Source organism: Aythya marila (assembly GCF_965140915.1).
Source record: "Aythya marila genome assembly, chromosome: 1".
In the NCBI taxonomy this organism is placed as follows: Eukaryota; Metazoa; Chordata; class Aves; order Anseriformes; family Anatidae; genus Aythya; species Aythya marila.
The window spans coordinates 79,395,730-79,423,470 of NC_139042.1; the positions used below are offsets into that span (position 1 = coordinate 79,395,730).

Below are 27,741 nucleotides of genomic sequence, written 5' to 3' on the forward strand. Positions count from 1 at the left end.
CAGTAAAGTCACAGAGGTGTCTTGTTTAGAACTACAGTAGATCTGTATCTTAATTTTTCTGTAATGTAATCTTTTTCCCTGAATAAGTTAATCAACCTTATTTGCTCATGCAATATTAAATGCACACTTTGTAACCATGTATTTCATAAAATTAAAAGAAAAAAAAATTAAAAAAAAAAAGCCATGAAATTTCAAAACATACAGAAGACAATGACTCAATATATTCGTGATTACAGTTTTTATAGTTGGTGTTGTTATGTTTGTTCACAATAATAATAAAAGTTATTGTGGTATTCTTTTAGGGAAACAAAATGGAGAATAAAACAATTCTAGAAGAACTTCTTCTGAAGAAGTCACAACAGAAGAAAAAAATATCACCAGTTAATTATAAGAAAAGATTGTTTGTTCTGACAAAAGCAAGCCTTTCATATTATGAATATGACAAAGAGGTAAAAACTCATTTTCTAAAGTTAACTGTTCTGAGATATTCTGGTACCACCTCATTCTTCTGGTTTTCTTCTGTGAAACTTGATTAGATGCTATGAATTAGAACAACAGGTGTACTTTGTTTTGAGTAGATAAAAAAATTACGGAGTATCAAATTTTATTTTCATTTTGGGAAAGCACTTAGCCACAGGCTTAATAGTGTATCTGTTCACAACATCTCTTACAGTCATGCTTGCCATTGAGCATCTGTTTTTGTCCTTCCAAAGACAACAAAACTTAAGCAAGTAATTAACAGTGGCATATGTTTACACATTGTCTTGAATAGGGATGTTTTCCTTGTTCAGGCCTCCCTCTGAACTGACGTAAATAACTGGCTTCAGAAATTACTTGTATGAGGCATAATTAGTTCACAATCTTATTCTTCAACTGCACAAAGCAGATGGTTAAGCCATCATTTTCTAAAGACTGACTGTGCGTCACACAAGGGTAGCTTTTCACTCAGAAGATCTCCTATTGGGAATGCAAATATAGGTCCCAGGCAACTTATTTCAAAGTTTTTGCTCCTTTGGACCCCTCCTGTGAGTTACATTCCATTAGGACCCTGCGTGGAAACTCAGTGTGAACAAGCTCCACCTCAATATGAATGCTGCAGCTGGGCTTCTGTTTTGCACTTAAGGTGTTGTTGTTTTTTCCCCTCTTAATTCCTCCTTCTTCTTTTCCTCCTCTCCCCGCCTACAGCTGCATCAGATGTTTTCTCAGATATAGGGCTGTGTCCTGTAGCTCTTGCAACTGACTTAAAAAGACATTTGATGGATAAATTGGATGTGGATAGGGCACTGGGGAGGGTTGTTGTTTTTTAATACCTTTCTTTTAAACTTTAACAAACACAAAGCAATGGCTTATAAAGCTTGAAACATGAAATTGTGCAGAATACTCAAACTGGAATAGTCCATACTGTATTAAAAATAGATTTCAATCTGCTGTGTTTTTTTTTTTGTTGTTGTTGTTTGTTTGTTTGTTTGTTTGTTTTATCTCTTAGAAAAGAGGAAGAAAAAAGGGGTCTATTGAGATTGAGAAAATCCGATGTGTTGAGACAGTGAATCTTGAGGAATTAACACCCGTTGCAAGACAATATCCTTTTCAGGTTAGTCACAAAATCAGGTTAATGCACATTTCATCAGTCATTCTAGAGTTACACTGATCATTCCTGTCTCAAGTGCTGATACCTGCTATTGCTAAGTGTTACAGATATTTGCAAAAAGTAGAAAATCAGTCCCTGTAACTGATGCTGTGACTTTGCTAAAATGTTTTTACCTGACTGGGATAAAATTTGGGTCAAGTCTTGATTCCTTTATGTTTAAATTTCTATCAGATATTTGCTTTAATAGGGTCTGAAATATATAGATTAGTATGCTTATGTGATTGTCACTTTTTAAACGCAGAATTAAACACTTAAAAATTCTTGTTTAAATTCTCAGTATTTCTTTCCACTTTTTTTCTTTTTTTTTTTTTCTTTTTTTTTCTTTTTTTTTTTTTTTTTCCTCAATACCAAGTTCAGAATTTGACCCCAGATTGCCCGATTACCATTCAAATGTGCCACAGTCAGGGAAACCAAGGCTATGCATACAGCTGCACAATGCACAACACATGTTCAGGAATTAAATGGGATGAGAGAAACATAACTTCAAATTTTCTGCCTTTCATCTTTTTCAGTTTCCCAGCTCAGGTTCCTCCCTGAGCCTCCATCAATCTCAATTCTATGAGTAGTGGGGCATGCAGGTCATAGATCCCCCTTGGAATGCCACCTCCAAACAGCATGGGCTGCTCAAGGAAGTGACTAACAGCTGCTGAACAGCGTGTTAATCCATGACCCTGTAATAATTGCCATGGCTGAGGGCAACCTTATGTTTAGTATTTCACCACCAGACTAATCCTAGGTGTCATTCCTGTCTTCCTTTCCCTTCTCCCTCCCCAGCTTTGTGGCATTGAATGGCATGTTTATGTTAAATAGTTGTGTTTATCTCAGGAGTTCATAACTCAGTTAAGTGGAAAAAAAGAATGTTTGCTGCAGTGCCATGAAGGGGGACTGTATTCTGGGAAACAGTACCTCTAAAAAGGGCTTTAGGATAATGATAGCTGATTCCCATCAATTCCAGTGTGATGCTATGGCCAAAGTTGCTAATGGCATCCTTGGACTTGGAAGCAGGCACACATTCAGTAAAATCAGGAAGGCTGTGTTTGTTTTGACACTACTGTGATCAGCAGGAGAATATTGTCTCTAGTTCTGGTGGCTATAATTCAAGAAAGATGTTGTAAACTGAAGAGAGGTCAGAGGAGAGACTTGAGAGTACCTAATAGATTGGATAACATGCCTTAAAGAGAAAAGCTCTCAGAGCTCCACCATTTGACTAAATAAAGAGATGAGAAGCAGATTGATCAGTCACGTATGCATACCAGTGGGAGTACACATTTAATAACAAGGGCTCTTCAGTGTAACAAACAAGGCAATAAAGTGATACTTGAAATTCATTGCAGATGACTGAAAAGCAATGTACACAAGGGAAACGAAACCCTGACTTAACACACACACACAGTCAGCCCAGTATTAAGCATGATCCAAAAAGCAAAGCAGATGTTAGTAATTATTAGGTAGGCATCAAATGAAGCTTGCAGAAGATTGGTTGAAAACAAGAAAAAGAAGCTTGTTCACAATGTTTAATTTAGCTAAGCTGTAGGACTACTGACTGCAGGATGTTGTAGATACTAGTTTCTTGCTTTAAAAGGCAGCTGAACTAATTTGCAGAAAAATATCTATCCAAGGTGATGAGGTAAGAATGCATCACCTTTGGATCAGGATTCCCTGGTCACAGTACAGCTCCCCTGAGCTTACACTCTGCCTCAATATTTGTTACTGAACATTGTTGTAGATGTGTTGTGGCCTGCATAACAACAGCAAAAAGCTGGAAGATGCATCTGGAAAAAAATGGAATGGAAAGAATGAGTTTACGTGTGGTCTATAAGGTCTTTTGTACCCAGAAGACAATTATATCTAGAAATATTCTATTCTGTCCTTTGTTTCTGCAACTGTTCTTTCAGACACAAACCACTGTGGTTAAGGTACTATATGCAAGGTTTGTTATAGACATCTTATATAACATGGCAGTGCTTACAGGTGACCTTGGCAAAACATTACTAAATTATAGGAGTTTGATGTCAGTAGGTCTGCAAAGCCTACTTTTTTCTAATTCCCAAGCTTTGGTATGAAACTTTTAGGCAGCACACTCTCACCATGCTGTCTTTCTCAACCTCTTCCAGATTGTGTACAAAGGTGGCCTACTTTATGTCTATGCAGATAATGAAGAGAGACGGAAGCAGTGGCTTGCAGCTTTGCATAAAGGTAACACTAGACCTTTGCCTTTCAATGTATTCAAATAACTTGAGGGGGGATAGGAAAATGCTCCTGCTCCCTCATTTTGTGCCATTCTTTGTCACTTGCTTTTAGTCTCACTCATACTTCATCTCTGACTGGTTGAAATGAATTTGAAAATGTAAAGGATGAAAAATGCGGTGAAAAATAAACCAGAATAAAACTTATTTTTCATGAGCATTTTCTAATCTTTGTCATATGTTCAGCCTTTACCAATGCAAGTTAATAGAGAACAATAATTTATGGTTCAGCTAGTGTAGCACTTACCTTCAAAAAGCTACTTTGGTAACCGATACTGCTAGCTTTTGTCCCTATTTCCCCCTCTCTCTCTCTCCCCACCCCCACCCCTACCCGCCCCCCCCCCCCCCCTTTTTTTTTTCCAATGAACTTTCTGTTTTTTTTTCAATGAAACAAATTCATAGATATGTAAATATTGAATTTTAGGCAGAAAATTTATTCTTCAGTGGAGGAAAAAAAAACTCGCATTGAATAGGGCAACTCTCACACATACTGGTCATTGTGGAAACAGTAGACAATCTATAGTTGGCTGTGAATAAACATCCTCTGCAATTTTACTTCTAAACCTGTGTATGAGATACCTCTCTGTTTGTGACTGTTCTCACATACAGAGTAAGAGTATGTCAATTACTTTAGCAGGGTTATGGAGAATGTTGACCAGGAGCAGAATAGGAAAGATTAACTGCATTGGATCTTTTAGAAAGAAAGATATTGTTATGAAATCATTAAGGAAAGATTTGGTATACTGCAAAATGACATTCGTGAATAAAAAGATTGCATTAATGATATAGTTTGTAATGGTAATCAGGTAAACAATAGCGCAAATATTCTAGCTGCCTACAAGCCTCTTAAAAAGTGTATAAAAGTACTGGTCGCCAAGGGGTGCACTGATCCTTTTGGCAGTCTCTTGCATGTTCAGGAGTCTTGGGCTTATAATGGGTCATCCCAGAAGGTCTGAAATCCTGTTCTGAAGGAGTCAGCTTTTAAAGTCTCACACTATGCATCCTACATTTCTTTTAGGTACTTTGTGAATCCAAAAGTGCTATTATGGTTTGCAGAACTAATATATCACTAGCACAGTAATAGTACTGGGACCACTCAAAGCAGTGCTTTGAGTACAAAATGTGTCTGTGATAGTGTTCCTCTTTGCTATGCTTAAATAACAAATTTATTTTAGTAGACAAACATTAGTTTGGATTTGCCATATGAGGTATTAGGTATCTGTTCTGATATTGAGTATGAATTATTACCGTTTTCTTGCAATATATAGTTGTAGGAAAATATTCAGCATATTTTGATATATAAAAATATTTTCTTTCAATTAGTTTCACTATTGCTTGTGAAATCTTTATAACATACATGATTTAAAATCATAACTGTTAGATTCCACTTTGTTTCTTGATTGATAGGACTGTACCGTGTCATTCTTGACACACAGTTTTCTTTCTCAAAGAAAGAGGTAACTGTTGGGTATGGAATTCAGACTTAGTTTGTATAGAGAAATAAAATATAGACAAAATGTTACCAAGATATTTGTCTAGATCTAGGAGTCAATAAACTATCTGGGGTTCCGCAGTTTATTGCAGCGACTATATCAATCATAAGGAACATTCCAGTTATGCAGTCTTTCATGTTCTTTTCTTTTTTCATATTTTTTTTTTTCCCTAGAAATTAAAGACAATAACGATTTACTAAGCAAGTATCATAGAAGATTCTTCACCAATGGGAGGTTTCTCTGTTGCAACCAGACTTGTAAAGCGGCCCCTGGATGTACAGTTTGGGAGAAATGTAATATCTTCTTTCACTTCTATTTGCTTAATCTCAGTGATGCTTTTCACAATATTACCAAATCCACATGGACGTTTAATCCACATGGACAGTGTAATAAATATACAACCTGATCTACTAATACCTTTCTATGTATGTGCTAAGCTCCTTCTAACATCATAGCTCCTATACATTGTACCTTATAATATAGTTGAGGAGAATAATACCCCAAAATGATACCTGTTGAGTTTGAGCTAAAAGGACAGTGACATTTTTGAAATATTTTTCTCTTTAGAGAAATATTAAGAATATGAAGAAATACGAATATAGAAAAAATATGCTTAAGAACTCTAGCTAAATTGTGGCATTGTGCTCTAAGACCTTTTTAGTGATGAGGTCCCAATAGTTGGACAGGTAGGAACAAGAGAAGTTCAGCACAAGAGTGTGTATGAATGAGTGTAAAATAATCCAGCTTCATAACTGAACAAAAGTAAAACTATTATATTAATACACAATTATGTACATATATGATGAATATTTTTCTAAACAATGTGATTTAATTTGCAACATATATATTTTTTTCTTTTAACATGCTTTTCATATGCATTTTTGTTGAACTTAGTTGTATTTCTTATTTTTCAATCTGTAAAGACTGAGAGAGGAAAATCTGTAAAATGGTACTCTCAGTTTTCACGTTTTCAGAAGGGAATTCCCTTATGTCTGTGTACACGCTTAAGAAATCCCACATTAAGGAAAGGGAATAGCAGATTAAGAGTATCTGGGTTTCTGCCTTTTAAAGCTTGATTATCAAGAAGTGTAGAGCACTGACAGAGATGTTAATTTCAATCATGATTGAAATTTGCTCTTGAGCATTTACTGTCACAGTCAAAAATCTAAGACCCCAAATTCAAAGACAAAATATGAAAAGTAGGTGTGAGTAGTTGGGAGCCTGATTTATATCTGTGACACTTATAACAATGAAGCATTTGCTTTTGATAACTGAAATTAATGACCTAGGCTTATCTGCTATTAATACAGGTTTCATGATTATAGAACACTGAATAATATAGAGAGTTGTCAACTGTTTTGTAACACTAATTTGAATAGCTTCATATAGCTTCACAACATAAGCCAGTAAGTCTGTGAAACCCCTGGTCATCTGCAAGGGCAAGGAAATACCTCATTGTCAGCCATGGATGACTTAGCCAAAAGAAGAACTGCAAAGAGAAATTTGGTATTTTGAATGCTTCATTTCTGCCTGATATAATAATGCATACATGCAAGATATTGTGCTTTGTCTACTCTACATTTGTTCCTAAACAAGTTCCTGAGGTTGCTAGTGGAGATACGTGGAGCACAGGGACACAGCCTGCATAGGGAAGACTCCAGACAGCCTCAGTCTTGTAGGCACTGGGTAATTGAAAACAGTATTTCTTAACTGATGCTCCATAGAGCATAAGTGTCCATAAAACTATAAAAAAAAAAAAAAAAAAGAATAAAAATAAGTTCTCAGTCTCCTTAGTATGCAATCAAATAATCTAAAACAATATGGAAAACTAAAGAGAAAAATACAACCTCAAATTTCCCTGAACTTTTATTTTGGCATAGATGAAGGCAGTGATTGAAGGACTTTTAAAATATATTGATATGGTGCTTGAATTAAGAGAAGGTTGGGAAATACAGAGATAAACAGGTCTATACCACAGTGAGGTAAAATGTCAGCTGTCACAAATATTTGTTTGCTATGCTGTCACTGCCACTGTATAGAACTGCAAGTGAGAAAGCCTCAAGAAACACATCCTTACTTAATTCATGGTATGTTTTTAATCCCTCTCTTCCAGATGTGACTCTGTGTTGCACAACCTGGTCCGTGAAACCACTGCCTCCAGTTCCTCAAACACTGGTAGGTCAAAATTTCAAGTATCATCCTACAAAGAAAGACCCAGCATCCAGGTGATGGGAAGTGCTGTAGGGTGGGAGAGAGAATTGCAAACAGCATCTCACTGGAGCTGGTCTCAGCCTCTCACATGCAGTCAGACTACAGCATCCTTCTGTCCAGCAGCATGGTGAAGGGAAGGACATAGCTCCATCTTCAGTGTGCTGTAAATGGCAAACTGGGAAAGTCTCAGCCACTTTCAGTTCACTTAACAGGCTGGTGACAGTAGAAGCTACAGTCCTTGCAGTGACATCTTTTACTTTACAGACATTTCCAGCAGGATCAGGGAATGACATCAAAACGAGCTCTAGTGTGTAGGAGGTCCCCATTCCTAGAGATGCCCAAAACTCCCCTCTACCACAGTCACCAGAGAAAATGGTGCTTGCAGTACTTGGAGAAGACATAGCAACTGAAGACACAAACAAATATGCCACTGTTTGGGTGAGAAGTGGTGGATGGACTACACTTTTCTCACTCAAATCTCAAGTTATGCTGGTCTGAGGTTGGGTCAGGAGTACAGATGCCTCACTAGGAATGTCTGTTTAGCCCGCCTCTACAGAGACAACCTCTAAGTTAATGAATTTGGAAGAGCTTCTGAGCACTCCTGCCTTTATCTTGACTTTATATCAGACAGAAACCCAGGAATGTGTTATCCCACCAGCACCTTCAGGGCCTTTCTCTCCATCTGAGAAAGCTAGGCATACAGACCCAAAGGGCAAACAGGACAACAGAACACCAAAAAAAAACCAAAACAAAACAAAACAAAACAAAACACCTGCTTGCAGCAGTTTATCAAGGTGCTTGATGAAAAAGGGCTTTGAATCATGGAATTTTAAAAACTGTTTTCTGCCTTATTTTCATTTGTCTTCTATATCTTTAGGATACACTTTGGGTCCATTTCCTTGCTTTTCTTTGTTAATCAGAAAGTAATTTTAAAAAAGAATGGAATTCTGATGTATGCAATTGACACAGACAACCAGGGCTTTAAGAAACACATAAGAGTATCAAGACACAGAAGATAAAAACACAAGCTGTAAAATTAAGCTCTATAATAATAACAAAAATAATAACAACAACAACAACAACAAAGCCTTGAAAATATACTTTATCAAAGAAGCTTTTGACTTTTTTTTTCTAATAATGAGATCTGAAAACAATGGCATTGTGAACATGCAGCCATGTAACTTGTTTTGAATACTGTGGTCTGCTTTGCCTGGCTTCCATCAAAAGATGCTTTGTTTATCTGGAGAGAACATCAGCCATGCAAATCTCTTGCTGAACAGACTGGCTTCAGCTAGGCCTTTATGATTTATTTTCATTGTCTGCTCAATTTCAGAGATGATATTTTGAAAAGAAAATTTAAAAAGCAGGATCGTGACAATATTTAGATTGATTCTTCCAAAACAATTTCAGTAAATGCAGATAAAATAACTACCAGATCTGGTTACAACTTGACTTAATTTTCCCAAAATGTATCATATAGATCAGATTAAGAAGCTGACTTCTCATGGCAAGGAACAGTCTATATTTAGTTCCAGAGCTACTTCTATAAGTTTTTAGCACATTTTTGCTTTGCTGTCTCATCAACACAATTTAGTCATTCAAGGTCCCACTTGAACTTCCAGCCTTCCTTCCATCTACCTCCCAGTTCATGTCCCTCACCTTTCCAACCCCTGCAAGTCTCGCTCCCTTGCTCTCACCTCAGTTGACCAGAGGCACTACTGTGTTTCCTTACATCTTTCACCTTTGATGTGTCTATCCCTTTCATCAGTTCAACATTGTACCACTAGTCTCCCACAGAGGAGCTGGTTCCTGAAGAGTGATGCCATTACAGAGAATAAAGGTCACAAACATGCCTTCATGGAGAGCACTGGGCACTTCCCCTGTGCTTTGATAACAGCAGGAGCTTCCTGTCTTAGAAATACTTTCATCTCTGTTCGCGCCTGGCAGCCACTCTCAGTGTAATGGCAAATTCTTCATGTAGGTCAGATAGAAATTCACTGAGTGCACACATGTATCTTCTCATGCTAATGCATTGGACAAGGTTTATGGAAGCTTAAATGATGCTGCACATGCCTCCAGTTGCACAGTGGCAGCACAGTTTTGCAGACAGCAGCCATACCTCTGTACCTGTCACACTTGAATCTCAGACTGTTACCTACAGCTTTCTCTAGATAGTGGTGGTGAAGTCCTCAATATGGAAATAACAATAATATCACAGACAGCATAAAGGAAATAACAGAGTCCATTCAGTTACTACTAGAATGTTACATGCCCTGGGTCTTTCAGCCAGTTCTGGAAATGGAAAGCTGTATATAAGGACACAAACCAAGACATTAATCTGTACCAGGTTCCAGATGAAGTCCATCCAGAACATTGCAACAGACAAGTACACATCCAGCAGCAAAAAACAAAAGGATGCAAATCTGATGTGCTCATCTTTGGCTGGCTCTGTCCCCTGGCTGGTTGGACAAAACAAAGCTCCTTGCTGTGATCATAACTCTGCCACTTACTCTAGCCAATGCCTTGCTCTTTCTTGTGCTCACACAGCAAGATGAAATCTCCATCAAAGCATGACACCCTGATCATTCCATAAGCAAAACAGAGGAAGTGAAGAAATAAAAAATTTAATTTCTAAAGGTTACCAAGTCCAAATCTCAGAGTTGCACATGAGTTTATAAGTACTTTTACTTGCTCTAAGCATCAGCTTGCTCTAACATCGCTACATGTTTTTATGGGGAAAACAAACAAACAAACAAGCAAACAAACAGTTAAATCTCTGTATTTTAAACTTATCCATCTTTCTGACAGCTGCAGGCAATTCTAGTTCTGTCATTTTCCACAAAACCTACAAGAAGTCTAAGATTTGAGTCCTGCCTAACACAGGCCCTCAAGCTATAATCTTTGTTCCACTGAAATCAGATATGACAAACAGAAGCCAGCTTTCCTGGGTTCAAGTAGTAGCACTTGATGAGTAACATATCTAAGTCTAGGCAAATGAGGAGGGTTCTTCTGTTAGTGATTCCTCTTTAAAAAAAAAAAAAAAAAAAAAAAAAAAAAAAAAAAAAGGATCATCTCCACAGGAACTTAGTGAGATCAGACTGAGGCTCCCTGTGTTTACAGGAAGAGATACTGTGTGTCTTCTTGCTTAGTGGACTCAGTCATGCATTCACTTGGCTCTTTGGTTTCTTCTTGCTTAAATAAAGAAATGTCAGTAAAGAGGAGACAAGCAAATATACAATGCCATGGTTTTTTTGGACTTAACTTCAAAGAATCACAGCCTGCTTCAAGACATTTGGCATTCTTCCCTAGTATTGTATTACAGAGCTTTTCAATTCTAAAATAATAATATAAAATAAATAGTTGGCATCTGGAGTCCCTTCTAACTCTTTGTTATTTTTCCCTATCCTTTTCTGTCAGTGTTCTGCATGTAGTTTTTCCTTCTCTTAAAGAGTTGTGATATCTGGATTTTCTCATTTATGACATTTCTCCGATCTCTAAATGCATTTCTGTACCTAAATTTTAGATGCCCCTTTGCCTATGGCTTTTTGATTGACATAACCTAACTTTAATGACAGACTTCAAATCCAAGTTATTTGTGTAGACCTCCTGATGATAGAGACTTCTGTAGGAAGACACATTTCACCTGAAGACCCAGGTCAAAGATGAATGAGTCCCAAAGTTACATACATACACTTGTTTAGTTTGCATAGGGAAAGTTAGCCACCAAGAACTGGAGTTCCTTATGTTGAGTGTGCTTAGCAGAGAAACATCCAAGCTAGTCAATAATGACAATAAGAAAAGGCAACAATTTATAATTCATATAGCTTTTTGTATTCATTGAGTGGTAGTAACAATTGACTAATGCTTGTTGTGCTTCATGCTAAGATTACTATTGATCAACAGACATTAAAAAAAAAAAAAAGTTGTTTTATAATACTATGATGGGATTTTCTGATTCAACAGGACATCATTTCACCTCGTTATAGGTAAACACAATTTAGTCACATGGTTCCTAGCACATGAACTGCAATTGTTCAATAAACATTATCAGCTTCAGGTAGGTGGTAAGTTTTTGGTAGAGTCCAGTCTATTATGTCATCATGTTAATTAGAGCTTTGTTAATTACAGCTGTGTCAGCTTCCACTTAATGTAATACTTCTGGTGACATGATGGAACTTGGCTATTTTCTCACCTGTCTCACAAATGTGGACAACAGTTTCTAAAATGTTCTTCTACACGAATGAAGGACAAGGTGCTTGCCTGTGCTGACATTATTAGCTTTGATTAATTTGCTTAATATCATTGTACATGTTGAAGATAGAAGTAATAGCGTACACGCTGTGTGGTATTTCTTACTGTACCCTGTGATGCATCTGCTTGTCATTGTATTTCCTCTGTCTTCAAAGTTGAGACGCAGAAGCCTGCCTCAGGTACTATCACCAAGTAAGTCAGACCTGAATATGGCTGTGGCCCAATGCAACTACGAACCCTTAGGAGATTCAGCTATCCGGCTTGTCAAATGCAATAAATATCAGGTATTGCAAGAGGAAGATTTTGCCTGGTGGAAAGTGAGAGATTTGGAAGGGTAAGTATGCACTGCAGAATACTTCTTTTTCATGATCGTGATATTCCACATACCTTATCTTCATTGGCAACACTTCAGGCAGTCCTGGTACCTTACAGGATCTTTAAAATTAGCCTTAGGTTTTAACTATGTTAGTAGCTATTAAACCTTTTTGGAGAAGCCTCATTTTCTCATGTGCAACTCCACTTTCATTAACATCCGTGGCTGCCAGACTGGGTGCAATTCACAGTAATCACTGCCTGTATACCAGCTAAAATAGTAGCCTTACTATACTGGCAGTAATTCTGATATGTGCCTGAAGAAGGGCTTGTGCACTCTGAAGCTGTCCATTTTAGTTTCAGTGAATAAAAGATAAAATCTCTGCTCACAACCTTTGCCTCTTGAGCATGCAGAAATCAACCTTAGACCAACACCGTCACTATTGTAATAGCAGTCAGAACACAGGAGACCAGTGGGAACTGCTGCAGCAGGAATAATTTCTCACTTCAGTCTCTCACAAGCTTTAGGAATACTTTCCCAAAGAGATAGAGCACCCCCATCCTGCAGAGGACAGAAGCATTAAATTATTCCCTTTGAGGTTCACAAGTGGAGGAATCCCCTTCAACTACTTAAAATAAGACATTTTTCATTAATATCCAGCTGGTATAGAAAAGAGAACCTCTTCCCAAGTCAATAAATAAGAAACAGCTTTCAGAGTACACTGGAGACAAAGGCAGTACAGAAAACAGAGGCTGCCTGGAAGAGATATGATTCCTTGTCTGTCTCATGATAGATACTAGCTGAGTTTGACTTTATGTACATGATAGAAATGTGGAAGAGAAGAATTTCTGAGCTAGGGGATTTCCAATCTGGTTTGGAAGAAAATGAAATGACTTGATCCACTCATAATTCATTGATTAAGTTTACATCTGCAAGTAAGCAAACAAATAAATCAACATTAAATTAAAATCACAGGACTGGCGTACTGCTCTGGGTGAAGAAAGCAGCACACAACTCTGGCAACTCTAAGGCAATAATAACTGAGTAATCTGAGACATGCTTTTAAAGGCCATCACTGGAATGGTGATGATGATGGCTATGTAAAAGTGTACAATACAGGCAGCTTTGCTTATGAAGGCTGAACAAAGTGTTCTGAGATGAGTGAAAGAGCAGAAAGAAATCAAGAGAAAGGAGGACATTTAAAGTTATAGACGTATATTTATAGACATACATTTTTCTTTGGCTTGAGAAACTGAGACTTTTGCAGTATTGATTCTGCAAGGACAAACCCTGTCCGTTTATATCATAATAAAACCTTAGAGTTCTGCTTGGAAATACTGACCATCTTGGTGTTTCAGATGTAGTAGAAACAAACAGATGGCAGTTACCTGTTTCAGATTCCATACCCTCTCAGATTTCTTCTTGTTCTATTGAGATCCATGGTAGAGAAACCCTTCTCTTCTGTCTCCATCCATATTCAAATGTATGTTAATTCCCCTTATTTATTTTCCTGATGGGTGCAGCATACAGTCCACCTTCTTACCACTCTGTGGATGACTACAGGTCCCCATAACTTAGTTCAACATGTCATGCTGCCTGCTGCTTTAAGTGGTAGCTCAGCTGTCCATATTCCCTTAGCTTAGCTTCTCAATTGCATCTGACATTGTGTGGGGAAGAGTTCTAAGCCTACCTATTGACTGTCTGTGTTTGACCTTGGATACTCTGATGGCACCCATTAGTCACTGGCATCTTTCATCACAGCAACCAAGATGGCATGTAATGATATTGTTGAACAGTTGCTTCAATCTTCCATATGATGAAGCCAATCACTGAGGAAGAAGCCTTTTCAGTGACTAGCAAAAAGAATAACTCATTGAAATGTAGCCTCCTAAAGCAAAATTACCTCTGCATTTTCCTCCATGTCATGTAAAAAGCATAAATGTTTTAACCATGAGCATTTCTGTTAGTGGCATTCTAGAAAGCGACTGTCTGATTAATCCCTTTTCCTATTTTAAGTGACCAATTTTAAGAAGCAATCATGTATGATAGCTGAACTGTGAACTGTTTATTTTGCAGGAATGAAGGTTTTGTACCGAGCACTTACCTGAGAAAGTTATCCCTGAATGATGACGAGCCAAGGTGAATCAATATGCAGCCATCCACTGCTTAAATGTTCTCCTCACCACTCTAGAAAAGATCAGGCAACATTTTTGGAATATTTTTCTTCTTAAGTAACTTTCTGAGTACTAACCATAACATTTACTTCAAGGTGTAGAATCAAGTACAATTTGTCTTCTTGACTCATAATGCAAAAAACATCAGTTGAAAATCCTGGTTTCATTTAAATCAGGAGGGTTTGGCCACTGTCTTCAATGTGCTGGGATTTCAGTCTTTGTAGTCTTATTTCAGCATTAAAATGTCACCCTTGCTAGCACTCTCATGCATCTCATGCAATAAGTGAGCATTCCAGTACAGGGTAAAGTGAGTCTTAGTCTGTCAAAGTGATATATCAGATCTGACTTTTTAGTAAGATTATATGACATTGTAAGTACTAAGTATATGCCAAAGTGTTTGAATGAAAATCTTACAGAAGCTTAGAAGATTTTCTCATAGTAAACCATACTGGATAAGATTCAAAGGTTTCCTACTTTTAAAACAAACAAACAACAACAACAACAAAATGCAATCACTATAATAGTAACATGTAAAAATCCAGAATTAATTAGAATCACTATTATTTTTGCACAAAAGATTATTTTAGAGGTATCTTTTTCTGTCACATGAACTCTATCTATTGTCTGTCATAGAATATTTATTTGGGAAGTATATCATTGTACAGGTTTGGAAATCTTCCATGTAAATTTTGAAACGGTAGATGCAATCTCTTCATGAGGTCGGTGAAGGCATATATAGTCTCATTGCCTGCTACAACACGCACAGAGCAGATTTGTCTTTCCAATACATTGCATAGTGGAGAGGAAAGGCCATGTAAGTGTTTGCCAAGTCAGGAAAAAAAAAAAAAAAAAAAAAAAGAATTAAATATGTCTCAACAGTTTAAATGTTCACTATAGGCCATGGTGTAATAGCAGCAATTGCTCAAAAAATATATAGTATGACCTGAGGAAAGCAATTTCCATAACTAGTTTTTCACAATTTCAGTATATTATTTTGTCTTTTTAGGGAAAACTCAAGTGTCGATGAGCACACATCATCAGAAGAGCAGAGTATTGCACAGCACGAGTGAGTATGTAGGATATGTCTTTGTGAGAACTGAAATATTCTTTGGGCCACTCCACTTTATTCCACAGCCATTCCACTTTATGCAACTTCCTAGAACAATGGAATTCTATACATTGATGTTATATTAATGGTAATAACTATATAACTTGTCAGCAGCTTAGAGGTCATCATCAGCATCACTACCCACAGGCTTCCAAAAGAAGGAATGTATTTGGTTTTGAAAAAAAAAAAAAAGCTTTTGACATTTAGACAAATCAGTCTCCTACACTAGTAAGGTGTTAGGAGTTATTCTCCAACCCTGTAAAAAGTTACTGTAAAAAGTTGAAGTCACAGAGTAGGCCCTGATATTTCAGAATGAAGAGACACGTCAGAAGCACATGGAAACTAGTGGTTTCCTTCTTATCATGGCCCAAAATCACAAATGCGTAACAAGTCTAATTTCTGGCTTTTCAAAGCAGTTTTGAAAATATTTACAATGTATGGCATTTTTCATGAATCTGTTGTGCCTTGTCTAGAAATCAGCCTATCAATAACAAACCCCATATTTCTCCTTGCAGTTGGTATGCTGATGGTATCTCCCGTGCCCAGTCTGAGCAGCTGCTCCGTCAGAAGGTCCTGCATATCTTTTATTGCTTGTATATGAATAACTGTGTAAATGTTTGTGTGCCAGTTGCCTTTGCTATACTGTGTAGCTAGAGGATGCTGATGCTCTTCAAATAGCTGTCGTATTGCACAGTGCTGGAAACTCTTGTGCTAATTTGGTACCGATAAACAGATCTCTAAAAATGTCCAGATGTGTTGATGGCTGTTACACAGACAAACAAATGATACACTTCAAAAATAGGCCTGGAGCAAAGCCATAACATGTACATTTCCCCCCATGGCTCTGCGTATTGGTTTTAGCTCTAAGCCTCTGTTTGCTCCAGTGTGGCTCTTCCTGCAGGTCAGTCTAGACGAGTTTTTTGTTAGTTTTATAACATGTGGATATGAAGTAAAACTTCACCCAGAAAAGCAGGGAAACTTGAGCAAAACAGTGCTATGCCTGCAGATTGAGAGCAAAGACTAGAACTGCGGGGTGGCTCAGGTGTACCAGCCATCACAAAAGACAACTGCAGAAGGATTTATCTGTGCACCTTTCTGCAGGAGATCTAGCCTCAGCTGTGCTTTCGGCTTAGGTGTCCAGTGTAAACAAGTTATTGTCTTTTCCCTTGGCAGCTGGCTGCTTTCTCACAGCTTCAATAATTGGCACTCAGCCACTAACTACTTTGAGAAAACCCAACTCTTTGTGAGCCTTGTCTCAATGTCCTTTCCCTTAGGCCTGTGCCATGGGTTCAGGAATGAAATTCAAGTGTGGCAAATCAGAAAAGGGTCTATGTCTCAGTCTGAACTTCACAACAATGAAGCTTGGCCTCTATATGAAGTTCTGGATGTCTTCTTTCATCCATGTACTAGCCATATCTAGCACATCAGAGGTGTAGCTGCTAAATCTCCCCTGCAATAAATCTGTATCTATGTACCACACAAAAATGGCACACTACTTGCTTCATGTCTGGACTGAGGCACAACTCACCTAGTTTTAAACATCTACAGTGGGATACCACAGCCAGTTACCTAGATACCCTTTTTAGTGAAGAGAAATGAGTATTTCTAAGACATAATTTATCTTGTCCTAATTTACTACTTAAAGGATGTCGTATGAGTCACGTCTCCTTCTCTCCTTTGATAGAAATCTAAAGTTCACTGGGGTGAATCCCAACTTCAGTGTTTCTTGTATTATTATTATTATTTTAATAATTAGGGAAAAGAAGGTGCTTTTTTGGTGCGGAAATCTTCTAGCCAGGCAGGAACATTTACTGTGTCTGTATTCAGCAAGTTTCAAGAGTGAGTATCCAAAGAATGTATATCATTTCTGTGAGCATGCTATGGACATGCTGCTTGGTGTGACTGGTCATGAACAAAATCTCTGCAGCAATGAAGGGAAGGGAAGGGAAGGGAAGGGAAGGGAAGGGAAGGGAAGGGAAGGGAAGGGAAGGGAAGGGAAGGGAAGGGAAGGGAAGGGAAGGGAAGGGAAGGGAAGGGAAGGGAAGGGAAGGGAAGGGAAGGGAAGGGAAGGGAAGGGAAGGGAAGGGAAGGGAAGGGAAGGGAAGGGAAGGGAAGGGAAGGGAAGGGAAGGGAAGGGAAGGGAAGGGAAGGGAAGGGAAGGGAAGGGAAGGGAAGGGAAGGGAAGGGAAGGGAAGGGAAGGGAAGGGAAGGGAAGGGAAGGGAAGGGAAGGGTGTTGCAGTTCATTCAGCAACTAACTATTCGTCCATGGTCTGGAAGGCACTTTGTAACACTCAAACATACACAGCACTTTGTTGTGTTTTCCAGAAGTAAAAAAGGAACAGTCAAACATTACCATGTGCACAAAACCCCTCAGAACAAGTATTACCTCGCTGAAAATTACTGTTTTGAATCAATTCCCAAACTTATACACTATCACCAGCACAATTCAGCAGGTAATCCCGTGTGTTTTTTCTACTTGATTGGTTTTGGCTTAGGCTTCTGGGCTTCTCAGAGTTATCATGAATCACTTTCGATACTGAATCTTCTAAATATCAAAATATCTTTTGGGGGAATTTAGGTGGAACTTGATCTACCATGTTCACAATCAAAATAGTTGCTTTGCTTTTCTGTAGAGTGCTTTTGGGTATTGTACTACCTTTTCTTGCAATACCTCTGCTGGAATAGCACTTAAGCACAGAAAACACTCAGTCTTGTGAAGTGATGCATCTGCTAAACGTTGTCCTCTGTCATTACCTGGATGGTTGTAATATGGTGTGTGCGTGTGTCTGTTAATTCCCCTGTATTTTCTTTGATTCAGAGAAGTCATTTATGTATTGTCAACTTTAAGAGGTTTTCTTTGTAGGTATCGTGACAAGGCTACGGCATGCAGTATCTATGCAAGTAAATAAAGTCCCAGACACAGCTTCACTGGGAAATGGTAGGAAGATAACTTTCATTTTTGAATCTGGTGTCAGTCTTGGCCACCAAGAAATGAATAACCAGAAAATTGTGACCCTTACTGTGTTCAGGCTTGTAAGAGGTTGCAGAATCCTTGAGCTCACTGTTTGGTGGCCCTTTCAGTTTGTCCATGCAGACAATGCAGAGCCTCCTACCCTGTGAGAATTTGGGAAAGATGATCTTTCAGTCATCCAGCCCCTTCCATAGCTTCCTGTTGTCCAGAACAGCATTGAGACTCTATGGTTCTATGAAATAGGGTATCCCTTCCTTCATGTGTGTCTTGTTTATGTCCAGGACTAGGTGAATGCAAAGGTATTTTATGTCAACTTTTATGTTATGCCTTTTTAAGGGACCCTAAGTCAAATTTTGTATCAACCGTGAAAGGCTTTGTGTGCTTTCTTCCCCAGCACATCTGAGTCAATGCCATTTCTTCCCTCTGCCACATTGCCTGGCACAGTAATACTTGTTTTCTAATCCCCTACATAAATATATATCGTCATTTGATACTTAAAACTTCCTCAAATCTGTTTATAAGGCAAAAATCCAGGTAGTAGCGAACAACACTTTCAGGAATTGTAGTGTCCTTCTATAACTCAAACACAAAGCTTAGATGAGAAAAAGGTATGTTGCCTCAGTGCAGGTTGTTCTGCAACCCTTCAGAGAAAACAAAGCCATTGCATGTGGTAGATGCCATGCCCTCATTTGCCCATTTTTTTGCTAAAGGGAATTTCTTTTGTCCCACTAGGAATATGGGAGCTGAAGCGAGAAGAAATTGTCCTGTTGAGAGAGCTAGGAAGTGGTCAGTTTGGAGAGGTGCATCTGGGAAAGTGGAAGGGACAATATGATGTGGCTGTAAAGATGGTTAAAGAGGGAGCAATGTCAGAAGATGAATTCACAGAAGAAGCTCAGACCATGATGTAAGCTGTGGCAGTGCTTAATTATTTGGAAGCAATGATCTCTCCATTCATTAATCAGTAATACATAGCAGACACAGGAAAAAATATTTTCCTCTTAAAAATATCATTAAATAGGGTTGGGTACATTAGGCACAGGCTAAATATGTAGCCATGTAATATTACCAAAAGAACAACACAGAGATTGATAGGGTCATCTACAAAAAAGTTTTCAATTAACATCTCTTCTACAAGTTAGAGGTTCCACATACATCACTTAAAACTATGCTTCATTAGCATTTTTACTGAAATGGTTAGAAAGATGTTCCTGCCATCCTGCAGGTAGGAATGAGATGAATAACAGGAAAATGCCATCAATATGAACATGTGACTTGCAGCTTTAGTCTGACTCCAAAGAGGCAATCATGTTAGAATGTCCAATGAAATTCCATGAAATGATAACCGAGGCACATGAATTCAAGAATATTTCTGTTATATTTTAAATGTATGTACTACATTTCAGGCAGTCAACTAGCTGATACAATCAGAATTCCAAGTCTGAAAATTTTGCAGCTTGATTTTAGTAGAAAATTTTAAGGTAAAAGACCCACCATACCTGCTCATTTCTATTTTCTTCCACTAATAAGGCTGCACATTTGCACTGCTTAATCTTATTTCAGATTTCGACTATGAAGTTGTCATTTCATCAATACTGAGTCTTTTTTTGGTTACCATCAATACTGAGTCTCCCAGTAATGAGCAGAAGCCATCTCAGTACTTCTTAAAAAGGAATAATTTACAGCCTGTGATAGGATTGTATCCAGTCTCACGAATGTCTCAGAGTATGCTACATTAATATTTGAAGGACAAAACTTACAGAAATGAAAAATCGTAGCTATTTATTCTTTAACTATTTTATTTTTATTTGTTTCAGGAAACTTAATCATCCCAAACTTGTTAGACTGTATGGTGTATGCTCAAAACTGTATCCCATCTATATAGTGATGGAATATATGTCAAACGGCAGTTTGCTTAGCTACTTGCATAGTCATGGGAAGGAGCTGCAACCCCTTCAGCTTCTGGAAATATGTTATGACGTTTGTGATGCTATGGCGTTTCTGGAGAGCTGTCAGTTCATACACAGAGACTTGGTAAGCTATCGCACAGGAGAACTGGAACAGGATAGGCAGAGGCAGTTCTGCCTTTAGGTTCAGTCACAGCTGCTCTGGCTCTGTAGGCCTTCACCCAAAAAAGCATCATAGTCTGCAGGTTAGAGACACACAGCTGGTGTACAAATCTGGCCTAGGGGCACTAAAGGCCCATGTAAACAAGCTGACTTGCTCTGTTTCAGAGCTGAGCTGGCAAGTCTACAGCACTGCATACCGTGCTGCCCACATTTGTGGGTGCTGGCCTCAGGGGTTTATGCACCACTTGGCAGCAGAGATATCCAATTATAATATTAATAAAGCAAAGAGGTCTGTCCAGTGATAATTTAGTCCTCCAGGAGAAAGAGGTGTAGCATTAAAGATGTGGGTCACATGTTAATGAGTTAAGGATTTGTTTAATTGGAAACTTTTTCTCTTATAAAATGAGTGTGACCACTACTAGGATAAATGGGAATTTACTCTGGTGCATTGCAAGCAGGAACAGAACCTAAAAGTCTGCAGTTGCCCTCTCCCTTAAATACATTTCTCTGCCACTGCCTTCAGTCAATTTTTTCAAGTTGCTGCAAAACTTAGCTATCAAGAATGGTAGTATAAGTCTTTGGAGAAATAAGTGGTTATTTTATGGGCCTGTTAAAAGTGAGCCTTCCCAAATTTCTGGTATATTGTGCTTCAGAGTCAATAGCAATGTTTTACATTTTAATCCAGACAAAAATATGTTGGAATATTTGTGACAATATTTGTTATAGTCTTGCTTAACTTTCCAGTAGGGATGCCATCTCCTCAGGTAGCATTTTAAATGTTGCATTGCTGATGTTTTCAAAGATTTGTGCCTATTTGTAAACCAAGTTGTTAAATCTATAGCTTACTAATTTTCACACCTGATTCAGAAATCAGGAATGTCAGACAGCTTAGGTAGCAGAACTCAAGTTATAAATACAAAATCAGATTCTGAAAACTGGCTTTACACCATGGGAAAACGGGAATAAATTTTGAGCTTGATTTCAGGTTGAGGACTGTAGATTCAAACTACATCACAAAAATTAATGAGCATGCAGGCAGAGAATACAGCCTCAGATAAGTGTTCTCTAGTGATCATTTGTAGAACTAGGTTCATGCTGAACTTTTCATAAAACAGACTGTTTATATCATCTTTTATTGTTCCACTCTGTTTATAATGCAATGTGAATAATCAAATCAATGTTTTCCTTCCTGCTTTTAATGCCTTGGTACATTCTGAGACTACACAAAAAGCCCCTGGAGGATGATGCAATTCTAAAGACAGGGTTTAGTTTCTAGCTCTGTTGCTGTCTTTCCAAGCAAATGTGGGTTTCTCATCCCCCAATATCATTATTACAGCTGAGATAATGATAAGAGCTACTTACCACTATCTTACAGTTCCCAACTTCATTGTTTCAATCAAAGAATATAATTATTTCTTGAAATGCTAGTGGACAGAAATGATGATACATCATAAATGATAGCAAACTACCAAGATGTTATTTGCTCCTCTTTGGTCTTCTTCTACTCATCTATTTTCTCACCTTTCTACTAAAGGCTGCTAGAAACTGTTTGGTTGACAGCAATCTTACGGTGAAAGTATCTGACTTCGGGATGACAAGGTAAGTAAAAGAATTGGGATCTTTGTGAAGCTATGATGTTAGGGTAGCTATAATTTACTGGCATTGTTTAGCTAGCTCCTGGCTATTGGCAAGGTTAAGCCACAACGTGTTACAGCTCTTTGTGTCTTCTATCCATTAATGACCATAAACCATCATGAGGTTAGAATAAAGATAGTTTGCTGTCTCAAAAAGTTATTGCTTAAAGCCCAGATGTAGCTGAGTGATTTCACAACTAATGCTTGTCAAGGAAATCTCATAGCTTGCTTTGTGTAGAGGATATGCAACTAATTTGGGGGCTAAACATCTCCATCAGTGGCCTCAGTGGAGAGAAGTGGGAGAGGATGAGCATCCTGGAGTACACGTTCTCTGAGGATAGCTGAGGGAGCATGGGCTGCTTAGTCTGGTGAAGAGGGGGAGGCTAAGAGGAAACCTGAAAGCTGCTTATGGCTACTTACAGTTATAAAACTGATGGTGCCAAATTTGTCTCAGCAGTGCCAGGTGATATAACCATGAACACTGGTCACATAACACAGCTCAGGAAGTTCAGGTTTGGACAACAAGAAGCTTTTCACAAGGAGGTAGTGCAACAGGCAACTTAGTTTAACTTTGTTAGTTGGGGACACTGTGGAATTGCCATTTCTGGAGGCTTTTAAGACTTGGCTACATAGAGCCATAGCTGACCTGATTTGGTGTTGGGAATAATCACATTTGAGCAGGAAAATGGACAAGATGGCCTGACCACATTCATCTTTGATTCTGCATTATTTATCTAATAAGTTGATAACAAGGACCTGGTCTATCAATTATAGATACCAGGTATCCTTTGGAAATTTGGAATTCTGTCCAGGCTGTTCCTAGGAACCCTCTGATATGCAAGGAAGAAAGAGTAAGCAGTATTTTACTGCAACTGAGAAGCCTGGTCTCACGGAAGGTGTCTCTGCCTATGGCAGGGGGTTGGAATTAGATGGTCTTTTCCAACCCGAACCATTCTGTGACTCTATGATTCTATAACTCAGTCACAACCAAGTTTGTTTCTTGCACTGTAGGTATGTTCTGGATGATCTGTATGTAAGCTCATTAGGAACCAAGTTTCCAGTGAAGTGGTCAGCACCAGAAGTTTTTAATTACACCAAATTTAGCAGCAAGTCAGATGTATGGGCCTTCGGTAAGTATGGAATTTAACATATAAATATGTATGCATATATGCAATCATGTTTGGCTTTCCTTAGCATACCACATGAAAATACTAGACATTTGCACACTGAAAGAATGTAAAAAGAAGTTACAGCTTGTTTATTAATTATATGCATCAAAGCCTGTACTCTGGATTTTTAGCCCGACTGTTTTTCTTATAGTCACATAGAAACCTTGTCCACTCCCCAGTTGCTTTGTATGTGTTTAATAGGATGCAACAAAGGGAACTGTTGGCAGTGGAGATCAAACAGTATCTTTGACTGTAGACCATAAATCTGCGCTGCCCAACTCAAAAGAGTTTTTCTATTAGTCACAGAGGTCAGAACAGACACTTTGCATGAGCCAGCTGTGGCAGAGAAACTGTGCTAATGGAGACTCTGCAAAGAATAAGATGCATTTGCAGACCACCTTCTACCCATGAATTTAAAACATTTGAACTTCTACTTCAGTGGTTCTCAAGCTATTATTTTAAAATCCCTGGAGCCTGTTCAGTGTTTCTAAAAGTCTTCAAAAGGTAGCAAAGAAAGGGCAGCCTCTTCTGAATAGACTTAAATTCCACTTACAGGGGTTTGCTCCTGCAGTAAGAAAATTTTAGCAGCTGTCAAATTGGTGAAAGATTGGCAACCCACTCTTCTTGACATTGAACAATGGTGAATAAAGCAGATGAAAGTGTTTCCAAATGCAGTGTTTCTTCTTATCTTTAACTTCAGCTAGTCTCCCAATATTGTTAATGACCTTTACAAGCTTTTTTATAACATATACATTTCAATCAGAAGTTGGATTTTCTGGTGATAAATTTTCTTTTTGTTCTGATTGATGAAATCCTGACTCCAGGCATTATTGTCATTAACTTCAATACCAGCATTAACTTCAATGGGAAACACTATTTTTCCTTAGAAGGTGTTTTCTCATTTTACCACTATCCATTGATGCAGTGGAAGCAAAGCCTGAATCCATTGGTTCTTGTTTAGTTGTTTTAAACTCATGTATCTTTGAAGGGCTAAAGAACTGAACATTTGGCATTCATATCCCAAAAGTAGATGTCTGAGAACAAATAATATTGGCTACTTAATGCTTTCATCAGGGAAAGCTGGAATTCAGATACAATTTTATTCTGATCTCACTGTGACACTACAATGCTTAAGTCGTCAAGCTGGAGAGAAGTTGAAAATCCAATAAATTTCTCAGTGGAAAAAAAAATCTTTACTGTCAGTCTTAATAATAAATATTGTGAATAAAATAAAAATTTTACTTTTTTTTTTTACTTTACTGTTTGTATCACATGTTTAGTTACAACAAAATAGTTCTAACAAAGCTGGCTGTTTTTATGAATTAATTTATGAATTAATTAATATGAATAAGTGGAGTAGGTTACACATTCCATGTGCGTCTTGTTCTGGGAAAGGATTCCCTTGCCTTTCATTTCTTGTCTTCCATTGCTGTGAATATTTCGCAGGTATCTTAATGTGGGAGGTGTTCACTTTGGGAAAGCAGCCCTACGAGCTGTATGATAACATGCAAGTGATTGAGAAAGTTTCTCAGGGATACAGACTTTATAGACCACAACTGGTTTCAGACATCACCTACCAGATAATGTACAACTGCTGGCATGAGGTATGTATAACTGCATATATTAACTGCAGAAAAAAAAGATTATTAGGAGTTACTGGGATTCACAGATGAATTAATGTTCAAAATGGTAAATTCTCTTATAAAAGCCTTGCTTTGTATGTAGTACATTGCATATAACAGTCTAATTCAGGACTTTGTTAACAATAAGAGGAGAAAGCACAAGAAATAGGACATAAAAGAAGATTCTCCTCAGAACCACAAATTTAAGTAAATAACATTAAAATATGCTTGATTGTCAACATAATATGCAGAGTGAGTTTATTTTCACCTAATTTTACTGTTCTAAAATTTGAGTCCTGATCCAAGGTAATTGTCTAAATCCTTTCCATGATTACAGGACCATTACTGCTATACCTCCCTATGGTCATTCGTCCTTTCTATCTTAGCCATTATAGAATTAACTTATCTCTATTCATATACATGTGCCTTAAATAATTTAGACAGATCTCTACATTTTTAGATCACTAAAGCTGTGCAACCCCACTGGGGTTATTTTTATGGGAAGGTTGTGTTATCCCATCTGTGATTCTTCTATGAGTTGTGAATCAAATGCTGAACACGCTCATATTATTTTTAAAGATTTGTGTCTGCTGTGCCAAGAATTAATCCTGATTTATTTTTCCTCCTCAACTAAATTTTAGTCTGTTCTGTATGAACCATGACTTGTTTATCACCAGCAAAAAAGGACCATTTGGCATATTGTTGGTGATACCACGAAATGACAGTGATGATAGTTTTTTAAATATAACTGACAGAAAAAAAAAAAAAGAAAAAAAAACTTACTGTAGGACATGTTAATGCAAAGGAAGAATATTAACTACCACAATATAAGGAAAATATACAAAGTAACTTTAATTTTCTTTACCCTTTAAACATCATTGTCTCTCTGTTTTCTTCATGCTAAAGTCAAGGGAAAAAAAATGCAGACTGCAGTTCCTGAATGATTTCAAAAGTAAATAACTGTATCTATCATCTTTGCTTCATTCAGCTACCAGAAAAACGTCCTGCCTTTTTTCAGCTTCTATCATTTTTTGAGGCACTGAGAGAAGACAGCAGGGCTTGAAAAAGAAGATTCATAGACTGATGACTGTGCATACTGGTTTCATATCACCTGTCTTCTGTGAGAGAATTAAATATGAACTCTTCCTGACATTAACCATCTCTATTATTCTGTATATTAGTCTTTTTCTGACTTAATCAGGGAGCTGACCAAGAAGTGTATGGAGAAAGCTTTTATGATATGCTGCAGGTGATAGAATCTGGGAGGATGCTGTGGAAGAATATAATTCATTCTGTTAGCATTGTCTCAAAGGACTTCGCAGACACTGAGGCATACAGCAACTGTGTATACACCTTCCTTGCTTCCAAGCTGTCATTGTTTGGCCTTACTGGAAATGTAAATAGGGAAATTCATGCTTGTTAGGTTTTCTGATTATCATAACTCATCTGAATGTATTTTTTTCTTTGCAATCCCTTGAAGCTGATGCCTGAGGTCAAATTTAGAACTGCTGCAAGTAACAGTAACATAAGAAGTTATAGCCTCGCTTTCAATTACTTAGAAATTTCTATTATATCCGTTTGTTTACTAGTAGTATTGATTTTAATTTTGGCCTTCTGGGTATGTGTTTGATTTGGAATTTATTCTAAACTATGTATCTAAGATATCTGCAACTTAGCTACATATGAGGAGTTTTTTTGGAGTGTTATTGCTTTCTGCTGCACTTAGAAAATGGAAAAAAAAAAAAGTTTTTGCAGAATTTTGTAGCCATTACAATAGTAGGTGGTAAATTATGCTAATCTCTATAAAACCTGAGAAGCCAAAATTTTAGAAGAACTGAAAATGTTATTAATATAATTGCTTAGCCAGATATTTTACTAGTGATGAGATGAAATTTGGTTCCTAATGTTAACACTGAGTTCTTAAATAAGAACTCCCAACTTTCAATTGCTCATAGCACTATGCTAATTAACACTAACTTCATTCTGTCTAGAGATACCAAATACGTCTGAAGTTACTTAACCATAACAGAGTAGTCTAAACTTAGACACTGACATTTGTAAAATGCTGATCTAATGTATATGAAAAGAAGGGGTTATAAAATAAAGCAATTTCTGGAAGAAAAAAAAAATAATAATAAAATAAAATATATATACATATATATCATCTCCTCTCTCCTTAGAGTTGAGCTAAGTCTTTGTGAGTCCCCTCTAGGAGCCGAAGTGATTGCTGCATACCAGCTGCCCTGGTGGAGCTGTCCCAGCCTTAATGGGGACACCTCTGCAGCTCACGTCTGAGCTGGGGCCAGCACCTGTCCAGAGGTGCTGAGCCTAAACTGAGCCTAAGGAGTAAGAAATGCAGGGTGCAGACATGTGAGGAGAGGGGAGAAAGAAATGAAGACCCGGGGCCAATCTGGGGCTCTGGTGCCTGTGCTTCTTGTTGTTGCCCAGTCCCTCCACTGGAAGCTCCCTTGCAGAGCACATGCCTGTCTACAATGGGAGCAGTGTGTCTTTCCGGGGAAATAGCATCTGGGACCATGAAAATAATTATGTGTGTGACTACACACAGCCTGGGGGGGGGGGGGGGGAGGGCATGGGAGGCTTGTATGGTCTGAGAGAGAGGCTGGGCATGGAATGACGTTGCCTGTGCCTCAAGGAAGAGGTGCAGACCCATTTAAAGGACAGCATATGAGTGAAGGGTGGGCCCCAAGGACAGGCAGGGTGAGGAAATGACATTGGGGCTGATGTATGGGGATGGTTTTTTAATATAAACGTCGTCTTTTTATTTCTGTCCTTCCAACATCCTGCTATATTTTTTAGTGGTTTTATATATTAAC

The 27,741-nt window shown here is 37.9% G+C and overlaps 1 protein-coding gene across 1 annotated transcript; it reads left to right on the forward strand.

Moving 5' to 3' along the window:
- Positions 1-311: 311 nt before the first annotated feature.
- BMX (BMX non-receptor tyrosine kinase) lies at positions 312-26,543 on the forward strand (the record flags this gene model as incomplete). Its single annotated transcript, XM_082784546.1, has 18 exons — positions 312-449; positions 1,487-1,591; positions 3,763-3,844; positions 5,561-5,680; positions 7,501-7,562; positions 12,005-12,183; positions 14,239-14,301; positions 15,343-15,402; positions 15,960-16,014; positions 17,201-17,283; positions 17,771-17,898; positions 18,309-18,383; positions 19,149-19,320; positions 20,231-20,447; positions 22,017-22,081; positions 23,128-23,246; positions 24,732-24,889; positions 25,896-26,543. The coding sequence occupies 18 exons, from the start codon at positions 312-314 to the stop codon at positions 25,968-25,970; spliced, it is 1,956 nt and encodes a 651-aa protein (XP_082640672.1). The 3' UTR covers positions 25,971-26,543.
- Between the last annotated feature and the right edge of the window lie 1,198 nt (positions 26,544-27,741).